The sequence below is a fragment of the Trichoplusia ni genome, chromosome 2, assembly GCF_003590095.1.
Source record: "Trichoplusia ni isolate ovarian cell line Hi5 chromosome 2, tn1, whole genome shotgun sequence".
NCBI lineage: Eukaryota > Metazoa > Arthropoda > Insecta > Lepidoptera > Noctuidae > Trichoplusia > Trichoplusia ni.
Genome location: NC_039479.1, coordinates 5,259,507 through 5,284,550, shown reverse-complemented (window position 1 = coordinate 5,284,550; position 25,044 = coordinate 5,259,507). Strand labels below are relative to the sequence as shown.

General features: G+C 32.9%; 1 protein-coding gene across 1 annotated transcript in view; it reads left to right on the top strand.

Moving 5' to 3' along the window:
• Positions 1–25,044, top strand: part of LOC113504652 (proton-coupled folate transporter-like) — a 42,783-nt gene that overhangs the window by 6,091 nt on the left and 11,648 nt on the right. Inside the window, exons 2-3 of the mRNA XM_026887076.1 lie at positions 13,093–13,194; positions 16,381–16,602. Of these exons, the coding sequence (XP_026742877.1) occupies positions 13,093–13,194; positions 16,381–16,602 (324 nt within the window). The remainder of the gene's footprint in view (positions 1–13,092; positions 13,195–16,380; positions 16,603–25,044) is intronic.

The window sequence follows — 25,044 nt, the reverse complement described above, 5'->3', positions numbered from 1 at the left end:
ATTCGATCACAGGTTAAGCTATGCTTGACGCGGTTGGTCCGTAGATGGGTGACCATCTTTCTCATAACGAGTTCCTCCGTGTTTCGGAAGGCACGTTAAATTGTGGGTCCCGGCTGTTATTCCTACATCTTTGACAGTCGTTACAGGTCAGAAGCTTGAAAAAGTCTGACAGCCAGTCTAACCAAGGGGTATCGTGTTGCCCAGGTAACTGGGTTGAGGAGGTTAGATAGGCAGTCGCTCCTTGTAAAACACTGGTACTTAGCTGAAACCGGTTGGACTGGTAGCCAACCCCAATATAGTTGGGAAAATATAGGCTAGGCCAATGATATCATTGAAAGTCACAAAAGCTTATAAAGGAAAAAAAAAATTGCCCTAAGAAGATAGCCTGTACAATATACAAAGGTTAATAAGTACCTACTAACATATAAAAAATCTATATTTAATTTTAATATAAACAAAACGTGTGCAATAATAAAAGACGTTCACCAATGCGTCACATGCAATTTAAAACTATTGTTGCTAAGTCAAACCTTTGTTCGTTCATAATCACCAATAATTGCTCCAGTTCCCCACTAGAGCTAAATAAACAAAAGTAAATCAATTTATAAAAGAACACGTATTGATCCTTCTTAGACTGGATGACGTCACAAAGATATACAACGGTTTGACGCGAGTGCCTTATACGTGAAACGTCTGTGTTAGGTTAGAATTGTTTAAATATTTTTATAGTGATTGTGAGTTTACTAGATAGATTTACGTATATATCTGTTTGTTGTGGTTGCTATTAAATAGTAGACATTTTTTTATTGTGCCTAAAATCGTGTGTTAGTATAATACAAACTATTTTAACAAAGTTTGGCATGGATGTAGGTTTATAGTCGCAAAAACACCCTGTACAGCCTTTGGGGAAAAGTAGCGTAAATTTCATCAATATTCGTGAAGATGTTTCCGCGTGAAAGACTTACTAACGTTTTATAGATCCCTTCAAACTTAAGCGTTGGTAATAACGCACCCATACCTGAATGCATGCAACTTTGTTAGACTTTAAGTATTGATTGGCTATTAATTTTTGCTTTTACTTACTTTTTGCTAGCTTTTTGCTATAGCTTTCGCTGCTATATATGGATTTTTTATGCTCTAGTTGCAGGTTCAATCCCAACGCAGGCATGAATGTATTTTTTAAAGTTGAATAAAACGTTATGTAAAAACCATGTCTTCGTTCGTAAAAGTATGGGTCGTAGAAAGTACAGTCGTAATCACCCTAGATCTCTTAAACCACATTACTCTCCGAAATTAAACTCGAGTTTTAAGGAATTATATTCAGTTAAATGTTACTGTTGATATCGGTCTAACTCGTACACGTAACCTAAAACCACACGTGTACTCGAGTAACTGCATAATCAAATGTGTTTTAAGATTAATCTCAGACCAAACGAAGTAATGGCGAAATGGTGTAACCCTGAAACTTCATTCATTTTCTAACTGTCGGTTAAAGATATGCTTTCTGTCATGCTATGGGATAAAGTTGCGATTTAGATAGTCTAAAAAAATCTGTACTGTAACATTTAGAAATTTAATCCTTGTGTCGCGGGGGTTTTCAAAAACATTCAAGTCACATGCACCACACACCCAGACTCAGGACAAGCAATAATGGATTACACAAATGCTTGACCTGCGCGGGATTCCATTTGGAATTTTCAATTCCATTGGGTTCGACGTGGTGACCACTCGGCTTTCAGTGTAGTCATATATCGGCTTGTAATATTTTTATTCAATTCATTCTTGGCCCAAAAAATAATTGCCGAATTGCATACATTGCATAATGTAGTAAAATGCCTGTAATGTGAACATTCAAACTTTTATTACATACTGTTTAAACTTATATAACTCGTGACAAAATTTCTTTTTTTTCTATATTGCAAGGCCACGAGAAAAACTATAACTAAATGTTTTTAATAACAACTATGTGGACAGATTTACCCTTAATTGTTTTTTTTTTGTTATTGATGTTAATTTGTTATATATATATATATATATTCCGGTTCGATCTCCGCATGGGAAAGAGTTTGTGTGATCAATTAATGCATGTCTTGAGTCCCCCCGCAACACAAGGATAAAATTTCTAAAGGTGGGTGTCTTTTTTTAAGAGAAAATATATCTTAAAATCGACTCATTTATAACACTGACCATTTTCCACTATTTCTTAAATCTCGGTGACATCGACTACTAACAAAACTCGTAAAATCATTAAGAAGAGATAAACAAGTCTGTACTAACACCGCGTGAAAACACAACATTTGCTTAGGTTGACACAAAACACCTTTATTTTCTTCATCGTAGCAGCAATTATCTAAAATTATCATGTCACGATGTTCCTAAGCAATTGACTGTTTCGCATGAAATTTTGTATGTATATTTGGTAGGTCTGAGAATAGGACAACATCTATTTCTTATTATTTTATAGAATACTAGCTGTTGCCCGCGACTTCGTCCCCGTGGGTAGAAGATATTATTGATTTATACCTGCCCTGTTTTTTTTTACATTTTCCATTGTATCTTCGCTCCTATTAGTCGCAGTGTGATAATTTATAACCTAAAGCCTTCCTCAATGAATGGTCTATTCAACACAAAAAGAATTTTTCAATTTGGACCAGTAGTTCCTGAGATTAGCGCGTTCAAACAAACAAACAAACTCTTCAGCTTTATATATTAGTATAGATTGTCTGACAAAAAAAACGTTTGCTGGCACAGCTAGTATTAGGTAATATAAATTCTACAAAGACTGGCATTTTTAAATATTTTCAGTAATTTATTTATTTATTAGGTATATCAACAGCATAACATACATATTTAACAAATTAGAATTTAAGTAACATAGTGTCTCGTATGCATGCCTATTATAGGTAATTTACACTCTACTAAAAAAATACTTATGCTATAAAAAAAGTTTTGCTCTGTGAAAACATATTTAAACAAGTTCATTTTTTTCCGCAGAACAATAAATATTCATACAAATAAAATGCACGAAAACAGCGTCCATAGTTGGAAAATAAAACCGTTCGTATTTATGAGAACTGTAAAATAAACGAACTTAACATTGTATTTTGTGGCAATGTTTTGTTCGAAATAACTTTTTAGTATTTCCAATGCCCGTACGATATAGAAATAGGACAGCTATTGTGGAAGAGAGAAAGCACACATTGCTCGTATCAGCATCTTGCTCCCACGACAATAATACCCCTTGGCGTATTTTTCAATCGATTTTTTCAGTTTCATTTCATGCCTCATACCTTTGACTCTTAGCCTATTTTGTTTGAATTAATTAATAAACACTTGTTCTGCGATCTTAGTTATAAACAACTGTTAAAACAAATCATTTCCTTAATTACGATATTTTACAATTGACTTGATTTATGTACTTGTGCAAAACCTGACTAAATACTGAGCGTAAACGATTTCTTCGGATAATCTAATAACATTTGTATTATTAATTTATCATAATTACTTGATTTTTAACGGGATCTCCGGTTCCGGAGTAATAGAAACGGTCCTTAATTGAATTGAATTGTCCGATTATAATTTTACTAGGTATTTTCTCACTAAAAGCAACTATACACCGTGAATTGTTAGTCGTCTTACAAAAGCAGCCCAGTTCATGTATCCAATGACTGGAACACGATCATGATAAAAAATTGGTATTTATGAGATTTGAATAAATTTAAATGCAATTTTTATTCAATATTATGATGCAATTCGTAGTTTTTTAGAAACACAGCTCTGTTGCGATCGCGGTCCGAGCCTTGTAACAATGGTGAGGGGCGCAGGCGGCGGCGTTTTTATCATTTTTAAGAGTATATTTCAGATTTCTCTTGTTTAATTTTTCTTCGTACTTATTATCTTAGTTGATGATAGAAAAATAATAATCGCGCCTACGTACTTTACATCGGATACATGAACTGGGCTACTTTTGTAAGACGACTAAGAAATCACCGTGTATAATGAGGTATATATTTTTGTAATCGATGGCAAACAATTTTTTCCATATAAAGTAATACGGGTCGTCAATTCCAAAACATAACATGACGTCATATTATATTACCAGCCCCACTTATTTCCTATCTAAAAAGCATTGCTAGCCTATTTTTATCAACTTTGGACTAAAAAGTAAAAGTCAATTTTCAAACTAACTTTAGCCAAAATATTCGTAAATTTTTCCCGAAAACAATCATCACCAGCTAACTTTCTATGAGTGTTCAGGATTTCTTTATTCAAAATAGACTATTGTTTAAGAGCGCCGCGTTATTTCCTTTATATACAAGATATGTTTAAATATAACACAATGTGTATCTTCAAATAATTTGTTTGGCAATTTTCTCATAATAATTTTTCGCCTTTCAATGATTAGGATATCCTCCGAAATTGTTTATGTTTCTATCTACGTCTGAGTATCTTTTGTCTTGGCCATGCGACATTCAATCTGTAACAATTAATCGCAAACATCAATTCTTTTGTTTTATGGCACCGACTCATATTCGATATGTTTCGAAACATAAATTATTCGAATTTCCAAGTACATAAATGCAAGAAAGATGAAATTAAAAATGGAAACATCATTAGTTAAAAAGTTTTAACCCATTTGAGGTCAAAAAGAAAACTTTGTATTTTAATATCATGAAGAAAAATATTAACTTTTCTTTCTCGATTCATTTTCTTATCGAAACTTTTTAATTACTATAAAGTTATGAAGTGCAGGCAAAGTTTTCGAAGCAGATTAAATGGAGCTCATTCAAACTGTAATTACACCCCGTTCATACATCAAATTTAAATTTATAACACTTTTCAATTGTTTGTTTTTGCTTAATTGACTTTTGCTGTACGGTTGAGGGTTGGATGAGTTTCCATGGGACTTTTAATGAGGAAATATTGTTCATTCTTGAAGAAATCGAACTTCACCAAACCTTTTTGGAAAAGACTTATACAGTTACTGCTTTGATTGCCTAGATTAGACTTTTTGTAAAGTGTGATAATACTAGCGTATAAATATTCCACTGCTAGGCGCAGTCCACTTGGTCTTCTTTTCATATAATAAAGGTTGGAGCATTGACCAGCCTTTAGCTTACTGAGGATTGGTAATTTTTCGTTATATATCCCTTCACCGTTGTTCTGTGGGTCTTTAATTAACAAGATAGCACATAATAACTTTGAATGTTACATACAAATGGCCACCACGATACCACCTGGTTAACCTGGTAACTGTAAAAATCTTTACAGAAAGACACGACTCACATCGTAACTCAGTTTCAAAATATCTCAAAGCCTTACGCCAAAAGTCGGACATTTCATCCCTAACAAATTGTATAGTCCTAACATTACTATATCCCTATCAAACAACCTCATTTCAGGATTATTTTGGAACGTACCTAATCTGTACAGCTTCTAATTCAACATATCTTAAACAAGGATCTCGGTTCACGTAATGGTCCAAGTCGTTTGGTAGTGACTAAACAGAATTTACCCTAAGTATTTTATATATATTGGGATATTTAAGTGGGGTGGATGCACTCGTTACTGGCTTACTCCACAATTTATATCAATTTGTGAAGACCATCTTGTTTGTTTTGAGACTTGGATATGCTCGAGAAATAGAGCTATCTTAAAATGGAATTTAGGAGGAGTATTTACATCGATAAATTTATTCAAACCTTAGTTTATTATTATAAATATTTGAGTCCTTTCTTTAAGCCTTGTTTGACAATAACTAACTGTCCATACCTCTACATAATTGACATGCCGGACTATTTATTAGACACTCCGTGAAAACTCTTGAATTTTCTAACAGGTAAATTCGGTGCCTAGATAAATTCGGAGGACAGACTGATAGACACTAGCTCTAAGTAAAATATTCATCCGAATAAGGTGAGACCGAAAACAGACCCCAACATAGCTTGGGAAAGGACTACAACGAAGTTGAAAAGCACCGAAAGAATGTCTCTTATTGGCTTATTCGATTTTAAATCATAATAAAAAGCACGAAAACCTAATTTTGCCTGGTAATAATTGTACACGAAACCTCGTTAGTCTGCTATCGGTATAACATTTTCCAGTCATCCATTTGGATTATAACTGTTTTTACTACACCGCCATAAGACATTCAACAACAAAAGCTAATCTGATTTTAGGATACCTAGCTTATGTAAATCTGAAAATTTTATTTTATTAGTGTCAGACACTTACTGACTAAACCTGAACCGCCGTGCTACGTCATCCGCGTTTTTGTGTCGGTGTATGGCAATGCCTTGCAATCCTTCACACACCGACCGCGAGCTTCCACCTTCCAGTAGTGTGGGTCGGTGGGATCCTATATAATTCAGAATGTTCTATGCCAAGGCGGCACCTAGAAAAAAAGGATAATTTAATTTTTGATTCAATTCATCCCTCATGGGAAAGGCAATGGTAGAATACATCAAATTGATTTTAAAAACATCCACATAACCACTTAAAATATTTGTGGCTCCAACTGAATTACGCAAGTTTTAATTCTGTTTTCTTTATTCAATTTTCACAATATTCAATGTTATACACAGAAACAACAGTCACATGTCAACTAAATTTTGCTACAGACCCTATAAACAAGTGGCATTTCGAAAATTGTTAACTTTGATAGAATACACTCGAATGGAGATGACAGGCCAAAGTCACGTGACGTGTTATTGAGTTTGTGATCTTGAATAATCTTCTCAATCGTCTATTAAGTTCTATAATAAAAGAACCACTTCGAATTTCATTTATCTTTGTGAAAAATTGACAATTCAAAAACAATCTACATAGTTAGACAATAAATTATAGATCTATTTTCTGAGTGAATAACTTTCATCCCTTGCCTTGGCAAGTTACTTGATTACAGATAATAAAATGAAACTTTAGCGATAAACAACTTATTGAAATTATCAACCCAATTTAAACTTGAACGTTGATAGTAATAATCAGATGTAAAATACACGTGACTTATCATTAATTACTTTAAGAGTAATTTCACGTAGCTCACGTAAATCTAACGTGTTTAACACAATATTATGCAAGTTGACTATCAATGTGTTGCTAAGTAATTAATAATTATCTTACGGTATATAAGTGATTATATTGTTTTATTATTATGGACAAAGCATGATATTAAAATTAATCACGCTATTGTTTGAAAGGCAAAAATTTGTGTGTCTGTTTGTTAACCCTGAACGCTTAAACGGCTGGACCAATTTTGATAAGATTTGGTGTGGTGCTTTGATGGCTAGTATAGCAGTTGCTACAATATAAATTTCTGTCGTACCCTACATATCCAAAAAACTGTTTAGCTTTTTTAAAGATAGCTGTTAACTCCGTCGAACATTTAGTTATTGATCATTGTTTTATGATATTTTTTGCATTAAGTTGTTCTTTGTCACCGGGATACTCAAAACAGATCTTTGGAACCCAAATTTCTGCCAAACCTGGACTGAATAGGTATTTTAAATCGAAAACTAAGATTCATAAAACAAAATCTTAAAAATATATTGTGATCCTCCATAAAACCAAATTATTTTTAGGTATAATTTTGGGGAAAATCCACGTGGTACACGTGACTCAAAATTATTTCGTATGTTGCAATCCGAGACACATTTTATTTGTTTCGAGTCGAGTTTGGAAGGTAAAAACAAAAACAAACATTAAAACCGGACGGATATCAAAACGAGTACAAATATCACAATAGAGGTTTTTCAATAAATCGCAAAGTTTTTGACTTTTAAATGCCTAAATCTTTTTTTAATTGTTTATATCATTTTTTTCCGTAATGCGCATCTATGTGCGCATAAAGGGCGCTGTCTCACTTTTACTATTAAAACAGACATATTTGAGGAGACTGCAAAAATTGCGAACTTTTTTTTATAAAAATTATAAATAAATGCGGAAAACATCACATACATTGTTCTGAACCCAAAGTAAGCTGCTAAAGCACTTGTGTTATGGAATTCAGACACAACGAAGGTACGACAAACACCCAGACCCGAGACAATATAGAAATGACAATTTTTACATTGACCCGACCGGGGATCGAACCCGGGACCTCAGAGCTAGCGACACCTTGAAACCGGTGCGTACGCCACTCGACCACGGAGGACGTCGCAAAATTAAAACATAATTATATACACAGTCCTTCACTTTACTGCCAAGATTAAATATGCAGCAGTATTTAGAACAGTAACTCGTTAAAAATCGAATAGCAAAAAACCTTTTAACATTTTCCTCTTAAAATACAATCAGAAGATTTCCACTTTGATATCTTCATTAAAATTTAAAGGAAAATCTTCGTGAAAACGTGAATGCATGAAAATGCATTCTTTTGGATATTTATTAGGTAAGTTTCCTTGTACTTATTGTATAACGGTCATTTTTCTTTTTTCTGCTAGTTGTAGTTGCGACTTTATTTTACGTTGTTTGAGCTGATGTCAAAACTCTTTAAACTTAAATATTGAATAACCAAATGTCTCGACACAGCTGCTTTATATTTTAAATGAAAGTATTGCAAACTGAGTGAAGTATTGGGTTGTCATATTTCCCAGTTGAATCTATACAATCAATGCATACATTTAAAGTTTAGGTTTAAAATGGCATTACAATTTTCTCTAACGATGTCTGCCACTAATTATGTTATGATACTCCCCATAAATATTTGTCTCGAAAACGAATGACAATTGTCGGTAAGGTTTTACTTTCCGTGACCTAAACAATGTCCCCGAATGATGAGCAGGATTTCCACATGAATCGACACTATTTTGGTGCACATAAATTCATCATGGTAATGAAATACATCCAACTTCTATACGAGCAGGTGGTGTGCCCAACCATAACCTCTTAATATTGCAAATGGGAATATGACTGAAGACAATCGCACAAACTTCCATTTTTCTTTTGACGTTTATAAAAAAAAAATAACTGTAAGTTAAAATCTCCTGTGACGTCACTTATGACGCTTTGATGATAAGTGTGACAAGTCACCCCACTTTCTTACGTTTGATGCGTTTTTTTTTAGGGAAATAAAAAGATTCCAATATTTTTTTGAAATCTACCCGACATGCTTCTTAGTATCTTTTTACCAAATTCCCTTTTGGGGAAGTGGACCGACGACGTACCGTTACACGGTATCCCGCTTGCACAATTGCAATAGCCCTTCTCAAGAAGTGGTGATAGGCCCTTAGAATACCTTTGTGGAAGCAAAATGACGCAATATGCAGTGTCGTGCTATCTTGCTTCCGCAATACACAATGTCATTTTCACTCATCATTCGCCTAGCCTTTTCCCAACTATGTTGGGGTCGGCTAAAAGTCCAACCGGTTTCAGCTAAGTACCAGTGCTTAACAAGGAGCGACTGCCTATCTGACCTCCTCAACCCAGTTACCTGGGCAACACGATACTCCTTGGTTATACCGGTTGTCAGACTTTTCAAGCTTCTGACTGCCTTGTAACGACTGTTAAAGATGTAGGAATAACAGCCGGGACCCACAATTTAACGTGCCTTCCGAAACACGGAAAAACTCGTTATGACAAAGATGGTCACCCATCTGCGGACCAACCGCGTCAAGCATAGCTTAACCTGTGATCGATTAACTTATACGGTTATAGCTTAGCCACAAGTTCCTCGTGGCTAAGTGTCATTGTCACTACCGTGATGAATTATGTATGCAAGGAAAACGGTTCCTTTGTTGGTAATAGTGTTTTTATTAAAGTTAAATCGAAGATTAATTGAATTAATTTATCAGACCATTATGGTCACCTAATAATGATCCTATAAAATTGTCATAGTTAACCTTGTTTCTTTTGATTATCGTTCAAGACAATGGTTATGCGTTTTTTGCCTTTTTAATCGTAGCAACTGAGTATTTATTTAAGTAACTTCTTATCAAGACAACACTCTTTTTAGAAACTGAAAGTTACACTCGGGTATTTGACCAAAACAAGTTAATTAATTTGTTAGTAGAATACACACAGTTTTGTAAACATCTCTGACATTTTTGGGCAATCAATCATTCTCTAAAAATTATACAATAAGTTAAATCTTGTGTGACGTCACTTATCACTTCACTTTTTACCGACAAGTGGTCCTTATAATAATTTAATAATGCAGTGATTAAATCTTTTTTAGATTTCTACCTTACGAAAGAACGCGTCTTTCAGTCAGCCATCATTAAAGAAAATGTAATAAATATTTTTGTTCTACTTAAATAAAGCCCCACTTTCATAGCAATTTTTGACCTTACGATAACATGTAATTCTGTTTTGAAGCTAAAAATCGTGGCACTATGCCATGTTCTACATTCCTTATCGGTTGGTCTGTTACACCAAACAATGAGGGGGCAATGCCAAAACAGAGAGCAATCAACACAACTGGAAAATTGCTGCGTATAATTAGTTCCTATTGGATGTATTGGATAAACTGATGCAGTATCTAAACGAAAACACGTTTTATAAACGTGACAGACTTTTCATACATGGTTTAAGTGCTGACTGAACGGATAACAGAGTTCTGTAGGTTCAAAAACCACCCATAAAAGACTAATTATGTTTGCATTTAATCGTTCAAATCTGTCCTCCCATAAAGGTGATTAAGGTGGTAAGATTCCTGCGAGCCCTTTAAAAAGACCGGCCAAATGACATTTTTACAATCGTTAATAAATAACGCTTTAATGTGTGGAATCGACAATTTGATTAGACACGTTTCTTTGCACTGTCATCTCCATACATTCTCGCGTTTTCTATTGATATGATGTGACGTTAACGGTTGTAGGAAGATGGTCTCTACTACGAGACAATTTTGTTCTTGTAAGTTATCCCTGATAAGCATTAAATTTTGACGGTAATTTTGACGGCTCAGGGGGTTAAGAAGTAGGATTTAGCTCAAAGGCCACGTAAAAAGGCTACTTTTTAACAATGCATATAGGCATTATTCATTTGTCATAGCTGTAATCACAATGATTTATGAATGGAACCAAGCCCAATGGATTTCACGAGATTTTTTACGACGGTAACTTATTTGTTGTTAATTGGATCAAATTCTGAGAATCTGAATTAAAGACACGCATTATGAATATATAACCAATTAAAATAACATTAACTTATTAATCGTGCACGACGATATTGTTAGGAAATTTCCTTTGTCCGATAAAGACGTATTAAACGCGCATTGTATTTTTATTGTGAATCTCTATGACGTTACTTATGTTTTTATCCTCATTTATAATGATTGTATGAAAAGGTAGTTTTCCCAAAGAGAATCAAGCGTATGAAATTACTTGAAACGCCTCCAAACGAAGCAATATTTTCCAAGCGTTGACGCTGAACGAATCGCTCCATCGCAAGGCATTGTGAGGTCAAATTCACGTTACTTGAATAGATAGTTTCAAAATATTTGTAAAGAAAGTTTGTAAAGAAGCTATTTTTTCACTGAAACATTAGACTGGAAAATGATTTATTTCTTTTTAAATTAATTCTTGAAATATAGAGCAATGTAGAGTATACAAAATCAAACTGTATTAAATGTACTGTGCATATTTTTTTATTATGTACTAAAAATTATATTTGGCGGTTAACACAATTTAAATTTCTATTCTTCATGTCTTTTATTATTATGGCAATGTCAATGGAATAAGGTGTGTGCTCATACTGTTGTGTTTCTCAATTGTATTGCGAATTGTTAACATCGTTCGTGAGGCAATAAAATTGTACTTGAATTGTAGTCTCAAATGTAGAGTCATAAGTGCATTTATTTTATTATCCTAAGGTGTCTGATCTTTTAGCACTAACGCTGTCTAAAAAGTTACAAGCCTCACAGAGATTTGTTATTCAAAATCTTATCTTTAAAACACAGTATTTCATTTATAGAGCAAGACTATCTTGTTTCGATACAAATATGTTTTCAATAGCATTTTTAGTAAGGACTGAATACATAAGCACAGCTTTTGAGGAATCCGTAGCATGTGTAGAATATAATTAAACTTAGGTAAAGCAAAACCGAGATGGATACTTAGCTAATAAAAGAATAGCCGATTGAAATGCTCCACAAGTTCTGAAAACACAGTCAGTCTAACCAAAGTGTTAAATTCTCCTGGCAATTTTTCTCTTTCCTGAGGTACTTACAAGACGATCCCAGTCATCTCAATTCTAATAAAGGACAATTCAACTTGGTATATCTTAATAACGAAGCCATTACAATTATTATGTCTCAGTTGAACGGAAGAAGTTTTCACAACACGTGCGGTGTCCGTCCATGCAATATAAAAGTTAGTTACATTTTCTTAGTAGCACGCGCCATGTTTTGAAATAGTCTGATAGACTTGCCTGTATTAAATATTTCCCTTTCCGAAATGATACATTAATGTATCCTTTTGTATATCCTGCGTGGGACCGTGCCTACTGGAAACTTTTGCTTCCTGTCCACTTATTAAAATGATGGCAATAGTTCTTATTCCACCCAGATTTCTGTCAAAATGTATCTATGTAAGACGAAGAGAAATCTTTCGATTGAGGTACCAAAATATTGGGTAATTTTTACAAAGACTCCAAATGGAAAAATATCTCTCTTCTAAAATTTCTCTTAAACTGTGCCTATGTAAGCCGAAATGCGAAACGCGCGATGTAGGGATAGATGACGCATTTATCAATAGTCTATATGCCCAAAAATTGCTCTTAAAATGTGTGTCTATGTTTTTATATAAGATATGGAGTCCTTAGGTAATTTTGCCCGAATAAAGTCTTAAAAGAAATAGTTCTTATCTCCCTAAATGCCTTGCCCAAATTGAATCTATTATAACTGCCGTTGCGGTGATATTTGATGTCCCGTTGAAGAAAAATTCAATATATCCCTTTTTTTTTAATTTCCTACCTAGTCATTATCAAGTCCCTAATTAGCAATAGTTTCATATTTCGCCATGTTTTTTTATCTGTGTGTGTATGCAAGATGATGAGTGTCCTCGCGGTGTGGGTACAGAGCCTATCACAGGTGATGTTTCCAGATTGCCGTCGCTCGCTGACCATTGACTAATACCTGTGTTATTTGGGATAAAGGTGAAGCGCAGATGACGTACTGGTTCACTCGGTACAAGTTCAAGTTCACCGAGGTCGACTACAGCTTGTTTCTTACGTACTCCGTCCTTGTTGGAAGCGTTGGTGAGTTTATTTTCTTTTTTTTTTGTGATCCATTTTGTTTATTTTTTGTGGCAGTGATTGTTTTTAAGAATAGGGTGTTTTACTTTTATTTTTAGGTTATTTTTTTGTGCCAATGTTTTTCTATTTTTTCTAATAGGGTATTTTTATTTAGAGGTTAAGAGGGAAGCGATTCATTTTTTATAAGTTTTGGTCAAGAATTTGTATTACTTAGGTACAGACGTTCTGGTTAAAGCATGTGACTTAAATGTTTATGAAAACAGTACGACATTAGGATTAAGTTTCTTTATGCGAGAGTAGTTTAAAAAAAAACATTAAATCACCTCTACCGGTGAATCATGTTGCAAAGCAAGCAAATTCAAGTTGACATTTATTTGCCTTAGTCCCCAAACTAAAAATAAATCATACCTATTGGCAAAATTACCATAGCGAACACTTAAAATCTTGTTCAAACAAACCTGATATTTTTGAGACGTAGAATAAATTACTTTATAAATAGGATTTGCAATGTTAGGCGCAGTATGGGTCTTGATAGGTTGGAGCTAGAAAATAGACGGTGACAAATTGACGGAGTCAAATGCATGTCTAAGGGATGGTTAGAAGCTGGTAGTAACTTAAAAAAAAATCTTCAATCTATTAGTATGAAACCCTCAGCTTTGCGTGACATTTAATTGATACGTAATATTTATTTTGCTTTCATCGTAAAAACTATTCATATCCGCGAACAAAAACGTTATTCGAAATAAATTCGAAGTTCATTTAGTAAAGACGAATTCCTAACATCTAAAATGTATTAATAAAAAACTAAATAGTAACAGTATTTTAAAACATCCTCTCTGTTGGGCATATCTGCATATTTAAAAATAACGTAGGTATGAGTTTCTCAGAAGTATGAGAATCCAAATATATTGAATAACGTGTTTTCATGTCAAAATCTGGAAAAACTTGTAGTACTAAAAAATTTAGTTGTCAAGATGAATTTATTAAGACCATCTATTTCTTTGCTTACTGGTTTTAGATATTTATTTATAAACTTTAAATAACAATTTAGATATTTTATAGAATGTCCAACTTAAGATTGAAAGAATAATAATTAATTGCGTTTCGCTTCATATTGCTGTGGCTAAATTAAATTTCATACCTCGGCCGTATTGTGTTGAAAGATAAGAGGTTTTTGTTATTATACGTTTGACGAGAAAGAATACAGTAAACGAATATTTAGATCAATCAAATTTAGGCTTAAGGAACGAAATATGCCGTTAATAGTTGTCATGGTATGGCATTAAAATGCGTGACATTAACGTACCTAAATCACGGAATTCTTGACAGTGTTAATTAATACATGAGATCATGAAAACCTTTATTAAGTCTAGAATAAAAAACAACAATAAATATCCAACACATTTAATTATTTATCACAAAACAAATGTATCATACAGATGTCTTTTCTTAAGGACGTCTTGTCTCAAGAATTTGTTACATAAATTAAAGCCTTCTAATTTACTGAACATTATATTTCAGTTCTGTAGCCTGTCTGGCCTAGATCTCGAACTAAATGACAGCTTTAGGCCTATTTGATATAAAACGAAGCCTCTTGACTTTAATTTAAGTAGATAACATGCTTGCCAACCTATTTTTAAGTATTATTTTAGCTGCTACGAACTTCTTTTAGTTTATTTTAATGATGTCACTCAAAAACTTGAATTTAGTCTACATAGTATCTATCTGTGAAGAAAATGGCAAGTAATTTGTCTTCCTCTGTTTAGTACTGTTTTAACCTTTAACAACCCGGACGGTCTATCTTCTAATGTCAACTTGTATGTCTAGAAACGAATGACACATTTAAACAGCTTTTAATTTAAGTGACAGTTGACGGAAGCACCTACTAATGTTTTTTTTCCATTAGATAGATTGCATGCGGAATTGATTCAATGGATTTTTACGATTTCGTTCAAATCAAGATTAGATTAATTGAGTATGTATATGAGGGTAAGATGGTAATAGACAACTATGTCGTTAGTATACACTCAATAATCAAAACGCATCAGATTTACTTTTCCAATACTTTGTTGCTATACTATGATTAATTAGAATCCTATTTAGGTTTATTTCAGTCATATATAAATTGTTTAATAAATTGTCAAGCACTGACGTCACCAATAATATTATGAACTAAAATACAGTAAAACTCAAAGACAATACTGTTTTATAAAACGCATAAAATAACATTGCTTTGTATCTCCGTTTTCTGTAATAAGTCCTGTTTAGCTCTTATAATCTATGAGCGGAAATGTACAGACTTTAGAGGTTAGACACCTCTACCTTAGATTCTAGTGACTAAGAGTTCACTATCCGCTTTCTTCCCCCAGGGAATTTAGAACCATGAAGATTCATCCACATAAACAAAAAGCGTATAGAAAATTGCGTTAAAAACCTAGCTCGTAAAGAAATTTTCACGATTATAAAATTTTACAATTAAATATCATATGTTCATGATATATATTCATTGTAAAGTTAAGTGTATTCTGCCAGTATTTCAATCACACTAACCGTTGTGTAAGAAAGACACCCATACATAAACTGTATATCGCTGTCTGTCTTCCACAATGTCAACCGCCACGCTTCAGTGCAAGTCAGCTTTCATGCTGTGCCTGCAGTTCAATATATTGCCGGCTACGTAAACTGTAGGTAGGAATAGCTAAGTAAGGATTACACAATACACAATGCTCTACATTGTGTAATCGCTCAGCACACTGATTGCCAAGGTGACGACTTGCCATAATTATGTTCTTTTCTAATTAACTTCGAGTTTTATGTGATTGGTGATAGGAAGTCGAGCATTTTATAACTTATCCTAAGTACTTAAAATCTTCGTGGACTATTCTAAGGAGAAAGTACGTTCTTAAGTAATTTTGCAAAATGTAGAGTCAATAATTAGAGGACTTTTATACCGTTATTCGTATAACCACGTTGTTTTTTTTTAATTTCAGTATATATTTCGGTTTCGGTAGTGCAGTAAATGTTATGTTGGATGTAGATTTAATAAATCCATGACCAAAAAACTGGCCTTACAAAGATATTTTTTTTCGAACAATTTTACAATTCTTGACCAAAGCCTTCTACCAGTTTACACATCAAAAAATATGTTCTAAGTGAAAAGTTATTCAAGATTATAATTTGTTTGCCCAGGTTCCTTCATAACAATATATTTGTTCAGCAAAAGATGGAAGATAGAGGACAGCATTATCGGCATCGTAGCGTGTCTGAGCAGGATAGCGGCTGCAGTGGTGTATGCGATGGCGCCGTCCCGCACGGTGTACTTCTTGGGACCGGTCTTGGACATGTTCAGCTCAGCTGGTGCCACATCCCTGAGATCTATTGCTACCAAATTGGTGAATAATGATGAAGTTGGTGAGTACTTATTACTTGTTTAATATTTATTTGGTCTGAAAGTACATGATTTTAAGACTTTAAGTGTATGACACTTATGGCAAATGAAGTGTTTTTAATAGAATAATAAGGAATCTATTCAAGCTTGAGGAAATATTTAAATTTTTTCTTGATTATAGATACGTAAAAATACTTATTAAATAATACTTGTTAAATGAAATTATTATGCCAGTGTTTGTTTAACGTTATTAAGGGGCATTGTTTTTATAATATAAAATATCGTGAGAATATATCCTATTCCTTCTTATTTTGCAATTTATTTGGCTCATTTGTAACCATCTCTTTTGTAAAATGCGTGATATAAACAATGTTGTGATCTAGACTACCTAAAATCGAGAAAAATAATGCAATTCTTAAAATATACCAACAATTTTACGCGCTACCAAGCGTGTCATTCGTACTCCATGATAAAGAATAAAGTTGTTATTAAAGGTATAAATCGTTGACCTTTTTCAAGTAGCCAATATAATATTTTTTAACATTATACCCCTTATGTCAATGATCGCTACGTCGGCTCATGGTTGAGGATTCCAGTTGGGTCCGAAACTAGTCATCCAATCCCAATGGATACGCGTGAGTAAACTGTTGCATCATTGAATAGAGCCAGGCATCGTTCTGGTTTTGAATCGTAGAAAAGCCAGAAGTTTTACAATTAGCTCTTAAAGATTTAATACTGTTGTTAAAGTAAGATGAAGCTCTACAAAGTGTATAGCGTTGTCTCTTTTACCCAGCTAAAAGTCTTATTTTAAGAGGTGATAGACTCCTTAGAGTTACTTTGTTAACAACAGTCCTTACTCAATGGCCATTAAATAATGTTTAATCTTCCACTGTTTATATCTTTTAATTAATTTCAATAATAAATTCATACATAAATGCATTATTTATGAAATATTTCCTATAGATGCGCAACTAAGTGTACGTTGACTCATATTTCAATTAGCAGAGTCAGATATTCTCGTCGTTTCTTTTTAGTGACGTTTTCTCATTTTTTTTAACTCACCAAATCCGAAAATTTCACGGAGTCAATATGGTATAGCATTAAAATTTTATAAAACCGAATAATACTTTTCTTTAGACCTTAGGCCATTCTACGTAACACCCACGTTCAATTGACTGTATTCATTCATTAATAAATCAATCAGGTACCGTAATAAAATGATATGAAAAACAAAGTTCATGGAAATATATAAATAGGCAAAGAATAGGATAAATTAGTTTAAAGCTAAAATTACCTTTCACTGGTTGTTGCCAGTCATTCAGTTAAAAATAACTGAGCTGACATTTCTAAATAAGCCGTTATTATCTAACAGTGTGAAGGTCAGTTAAATAAGATTTTATACTATCTTGACTTTTTTTATAAAAAATTAAGTATTTAGAGGAAAAAAGAATATTGTAACTGTGTGTTGAATTCAAATCGTTGTATGAGACAATCCATAAGATTTAGTTTAAAATGTCAGAAACAGAGGTGCATACAAATCTGAAATAAGTCAACTACTTACCCAAAAAAACATATTATATATATGTAAGTTTTTACACTCGCTGACAGTGCGAGTAACACTTATTGAGTAGAAATCAGATTTTTTTTTGGAATTTGCATTTGTTTTTTATTCTTCAGTTTGCCGTTTTACTTTGGGCGTATGATAACAAACTGTTTTTTAAAGTTTGTAGCTCAAAAGCCCCGCAGTAGAATTTATATTCAACAACTGTTTGGGACAAATATTTAGATACGTACAAAGTTCATAAAACGCTACGAGCTACGATCGTGTGTTTTATAGTCAATTTTTATGTTCGTGCGAATATCAAACCTATAGTAAGCTTTTTAAGTGTGCCAAGGTTTATATTCCTATATATTTGTACGCCAGGTATTTGGCAGAGCATAGTGATACTCCATATAACATAAGATCTATATCTTTACCTATGTTTCACAAATAAATATATTAATTGATTGATTGATTGATTTAAAAGAAAATGGATCCTAAAATACATATCGATATTTGTTGGTTATATGAGTTTATTCCGATGCATAAAAAGAATGATGATGCTCCTCTATTGTTAAATCATCTGAACCATTCACTACTCACCAAAGAAGATCACCAATGTTTGCCGATATAATATGTAGGAACAAGCTTCACAAATGTTTGTGTAATTCAAAAGCATCTCTATACCAACCTCTATTCCAAATATTTGCGACCAATAAAACAAGAATTGTTTCATTGAACTCTTCTCATAGGTAACTGATTGACAATTACAGTAATAGGTTTCTATTTTGCTTTTCATTAGCTAGTTCAAAAAAAAAAATGTACAGATCAGTAATCAAGATTCACAGACGCAAGAGACAGAAAAACAATTATTGATCCTATAGGCTTATGATTCAGTAACAAAATACTATAACTTATTGAACGTAGAGCTTAGTCTGATAACATTAAGATTTTTTGCCACCCCCGTAAATATAATTATACGTATATTAGTGCAGTCTTTCACCGCCAATTAATAAAATTATAGCAAATTGCAATTTAATCCCAAACTGAGCAAAGCTTGACTGTTTTATAATAATAAACATACTTAAATATTTCTTAATGCACACATATTAATAATATATTACTAAAGACAAATAACCCAAGCACAAAACAAACTTGAAGATCTGGGCCCATATTTAATATATGGATAAATGGAACATGACTGCGCCCAACGGGTATTACAGACAAGTTTAAGTCACGTGACTAATTGAATAAAAAATGTCACTTGTGTACGACAGCTCGGATACTTACAATGCATGGAATATTACTACATAATAAGCAAGGTAATAAAAACTAAACTTAATTGATTTTTATGTAAACAGATTTTATTAAGATAAAATAAATCTCGATCTCTGTAACAAGCTGTTAGGTGGCTATTACTAGTTGACTAGACCATTGGTAGCCTAATGGTATCACCATCGGACTGCGAAGTCAAAGGTTCCAGGTGCAAATCCATCATACATTAATGTCTTTTTGGATTCATATGCGTATTAAAAGTAAATATCACTTGCTTGAAGCTTAAGCCACATCAGAGACCTACGGGCTCAAAAACTCAGAAAGCAGGTTGTATGTCAAATATACGAAAAAAGAAGCTCATTAAACCCAAACTGAAATATCTGTAAAAACATTAAATATTTATTAATTAATAAAATAATTTAAATATAATACATAAGGTAAAGGATTAGATTAAAGTCTATTTCCAAAGTAAGTTTCCTCATAAGATAGTAATGGGCAATTCATCGTTTTTATTAAGTCGTTAATTAATACAATGTATCAAAGATCAAGGGTTAATTATTTTTAAATATTGTCCCAAGTGTTGGCACATATCGTGATAAAGTTACTTGTTATCAATTAAAATATGTTTGTTTACATTTAATTTTATTTATTAATGATTAAGATAAAAACTTGTTTAGTCTTGACGCGTGCTTATTATAAACATTTATCTCTTTGTGTAGAGGATAACTTTTGTAATAATATGTACCTTGTACTATGAACTTTTCAAAAATGAAAGTTTTCGATGTGGAAAAGGGATGGCACTCTACATTGCGCATAGCTTCATCTCGCTCACACAAAATGTCTTACAATAGGTCTAAAGGAAAGATCATAATAAACGCTCTGGTCTTTTAAAGGATTTTGTAAAGGACAAAGATTGAAAACGTCGCGGCCATGTTGAATCTCTTAAAACAATAATAATTTTACTCATAAAATTAGTTCAGGTTGAGAATAATAATTAGGTAGATGTTTATTTGTAAAGAAACTGGTATTTAATTCACCTATTTATATGATTTGATAATGGGACAGAAAAAGTGGATTTATCAAGGCCGGTAAGATGTATACGTGATATCACATTTGTTCAAAAATGGTATAAATTTAAACGTGAGATTATTTGTTATGAAGAAACCAAGTGACATTTACTTACATTTATGGTCACCCCTTGAAATGTGAAGGAAGACATAGACATACGATACTGGATTCCAAATATTTGATCTTAAATCTAAAAAAATCATATCCATCAAAAGTAATTTATTCAAATTAGGCTCTAAGAAGCACTCTTTGAAGGTCAGATTACATTGGACAGTACCCATTTTCGCCCACTCCTCACCGCTTCCTAAATGCTTTTGCTGTGAGAGAAGAAAACGATCCAATGCCCAGCAGGAGTCATTCCGTTTACATTATTATTGTACTAGTGGTATTATATACAATACTAGCTGTTGCCCGCGACTTCGTCCGAGTGGTTAGAAGATATAAGTTATGATTTATACCTGCCCTGTTTTTTTCCACATTTTCCATTGTATCTTCGCTCCTATTAGTCGCAGCGTGATGTTATATAGCTTAAAACCTTCCTCGATGAATGGTCTATTTAACACTTTTTTCAATTTTATCCAGTAGTTTCTGAGATTAGCGCGTTCAAACAAACAAACTCTTCAGCTTCATATATTAGTATATAGATTAGTATAGACATTAGTATAGATTAGGGTACTGTTCCAGCAGTGAGACGTATATTGCTGGTGCTATTTATTATTTTAAGGACAGTTTTGCGTCAATAACATTATTACAATTACGGTATATAAACTTAACACCTTAAAGAAATTATCCTAATTCTTAATTTCCGATGAAAATTTGCAATTTCCATAGCTACTAAAGCTTACTAATACCAGTTATCTACATCGCAACAAACTTTCTAGTCATACTATGTATATTAATTAATACTTGCAGCCAACACGAGTATAATTATTGCCTACGTAGTATATTAAAACATGTATTACAAGTATAATAACAAGATTATAATAACCAGTTAAATCCTCTTGTTTATCAATTACTTAGAAGTTAGAATACATATTATTGTTTATAAATAGTGCTGGATATACATTTTCATAACCTAACGTTGACATATTACTAATAGACTTTGTATAGAATATATCATTTCTAATAAAACTTTAACCCTACAATTAAAAGGAAAAAAACTGGTCAAGTTCGAGCAGAATCTCAAAAAAAGGGTTCGTTAAAATCCATCCAAAATTAGCATATGAATCAGTGAACATACAAACATTCTTCCAAGTTGATTATAATGCTCATTAATTAAAAAGTTCTTAATCAAACTCTTTTTTTCTGGGACCAAATGGCAGCTATCCCACATCAACCATAAAAGGACCTTACGGCCGAATTGAAAATCGGTCAAAAATAATGAGATCGTTGTCTTCCTAACACTGTCCCAGTCGCTTAAAAAGGTCTCATCGTCTTAGTTGGTTGTCAATGGCAAAGTGAGTGTAATGTAGAAACAAACCAACATTGTAAAACTTAGAGAGATTCCCAAGATTAGTCTTATTTAAATTTAGCACATTCTTAGTATAGGTTAGGATTTATATTATCATTTGTACAATTTTTCATACAAATGTTTGCTTAATCTTTGCCTTTATCAAAACGAAAATATGCACAACTTCACAAGAAACCTACCCACCACAACTTTTAACAAGAAAGTACTAGTTCAATTCACAATCACCGAGTTTATTTTAAACTCTAAAACAAAACGTAACCATTCAGGCAAGAAGTTTCTAGTCAATACTTCCTTGAACACTGATTCATTGATCAAATAAAATAAACGTTGGATTATAAAGAGATTAATCACGCTATCATTATAAGAATGGTAAGCGTATTGATAGAAAAAATATGTTCTCTCACTATCCATCGAGAAAATAATTGCTCATTTAGCTAAATTACGCATTTACCTTGACATTTCTATAACGGTATTAGAAAACGCTGAAATGTATGAAAAAGACATTTTGTTTGTAAATCACGTGACTTCGATTAGACAGTCATCATCATAAATTTTACCGTTTTCGATTGTCATGGTGGCCTTGCAGTACCGTGCATAGCTTTGTATACACAATGTGCAGGTTTGATACTAACGCGACAAAGTACCGATATTTTTTCAGACTTATGTGTACTTTTCTAATTATTCAGACACCACTCTCAAACGGTGAGGGAAAACATCTTGAGGATCTCATCTTAAACTGTTTTGTAATTCAACGATATTCCATACTCGAATACAATAAATTATCGCCAATATGAATTTCAAATATCATTATTACGGTATTTTCCTTAACAACTATATTTAATTTTCATTAGATACCTAAGTAACGCCTTATGTATATGTAAACTTACTAGTATACAATCAATGAGGTAATTATTGACGTAAGATCAGAGAATACAGCAAAACTTCTTAAAAAAAGACTATCTTTTTCTAAGAATTGAAATTATTCAATGATGATAGTGTGATGTGAAACAAAACTTCCTGGAAACAAAAGACAGTCGTACACACGACACGACATACGTCATTAGAAAAACTAGAACAAATCCTAAAAATCAATTCTCAATACCACGTATTAAAAACTTCATTCTTTAAATAGATAGTATTGGAAGGCAATTACAAAATGTAAATCATTCCAGCTTATTTAAGCGAAGAGCGGTTCTCACAGATCCCTGCGGGCAAGGAAACCGGGAGAGCAATACACCTACAATACTGAGAGAGGGAATCGTGCTCAATTATTATGATCTTATTCCACTTGATTTAGAACGAAATGGTTTCCGGAATAATAAACAGTTATCAAGGAAAATCCGGGGTTAACAGCCAGTCCCGGTAATATTTTACTATGCTTCACCAAGTTTCGGAATAACATTGACTCTTGATTTTAGAAAACCCCTGCGAAGTTAAGAGTTTGGTACAAATAGGCTTAAGGAAAAACAAATCGGTTGGGCGATAAATTTATGACCGTAACGACGGTTGTTTAAAATCGATGTTTATTTTCAGTATTTGTTATTTTAACGGCAATAGAAGTGCTTTATCTATAGAAATGAACTGTTTAGATGTCAGTGTTCATGAGCCGTTACAGCCGGTGGTGGCAGACATCGGACTCTCAGGTTCTGATTTTACTTTTTGATAACGAAACCCAAAAATACTGCCCAAAATGTTATGCTACTAAATAGTTATACACTGGGGCCTAAAACCAAGTCTTTAAGTAACATTATTGCAGTTTTGGATGTCCTTCATCGCATTACACAGTGTAGAGCGGCATCTCACTTATAAAAAAAAGAAAATTACTTAAAGAAGTAATGGTAAGCCTTCAATTCAAAATTTGAAATTAGTATGTCAATAAACAACATAAATTCAGTGAGTAATGTTCTGTATACTGTGCCAACGAAACAAATGAAGCGAGGAAGAGAGTCAAAAGGTTGAATACGTGATTAAAATTTCGTAAACAATTACAATACTGTCTTATAAAGTAATTAGTTATTGTTAAAACACACCTGATATATTCGTACGTGCTTGGCCATACCAATGTCGTAGTTAATGTGAAGTCGTACGTATATAATAATAGCTCTCAATATAATAATGAAAACAAAGAGCTAAATATAGTTATTTTAATAAATGAGACTTATTTAAAATGTACAAAGGATTTTTATGTAAAATTTATAAGGCAATTGTTTATGCAAAGACTGTTATGATAAAATATATGAACTTAACTTTTAATAGAACAATTCCTTTAACTTGCTAAATCTCTAGTAGCGCTCAAGAAATTTATTTAGAGTTTTCTATTCGTCTCCTATGCTTATGCGAAATGAAAATTTCGATTCTCTCAGTTATTTGAGACTATTTTAAACAGTGTTTTTTAAATGACTCCCGCAGTTAGAAATTTAATTCTTGGGTCGCGGGGGTTTCACAAACATACAAATCACATGTATGATTTAAAGCAATAATGCAATTAAAAAGTTTGTTTTTGCAAAATGTTTTGCCTGGTACTGTAGGTACCAACAACGACATTGTTTTATAAAATGATAATAGTACCAAGAAATTGTTTAAAGATGCGTATTTACTGGGATTGCTCGACTAGTTTCGGACCCAACCGAAGTCCTTAATTAGGAACTGACGCCTCGCCACGATCGCGCGTCGTCTCGGGGGATCCCAATAAAAACGTACTTAAAACAATTATGAAGGCGCCTCACCTTATAATAGTACCTAATAACAGACATTTCTATTTTCTAACACGTTTATTTACAAATAGTTTCCTTGAGAATGAATGGCAGTGATACATGTCTCTGTTTGCAGTTCTGTTTGTCTCGCTGCATTGCGTTACCGCAACTAAATTGTTTATTAATTGCGTACGTTAGGTTATCTTATAACAAACGAATGATAAAGGAAACAGATGTTTGGCTTTGGATTTTTCCTATTTACTTAATTTATTGCGTCCGAACTATTCAAAGTGTGGCTTATTGTTCGTTTTGACTCATTAGGAAAGAAATTAATACATTGAAGTTTACATTTTAATGATGGAATCCTTTATTTATCTTCCTAAATCAGGGATTTATCGGCTTCTTCCACTTCATGCCT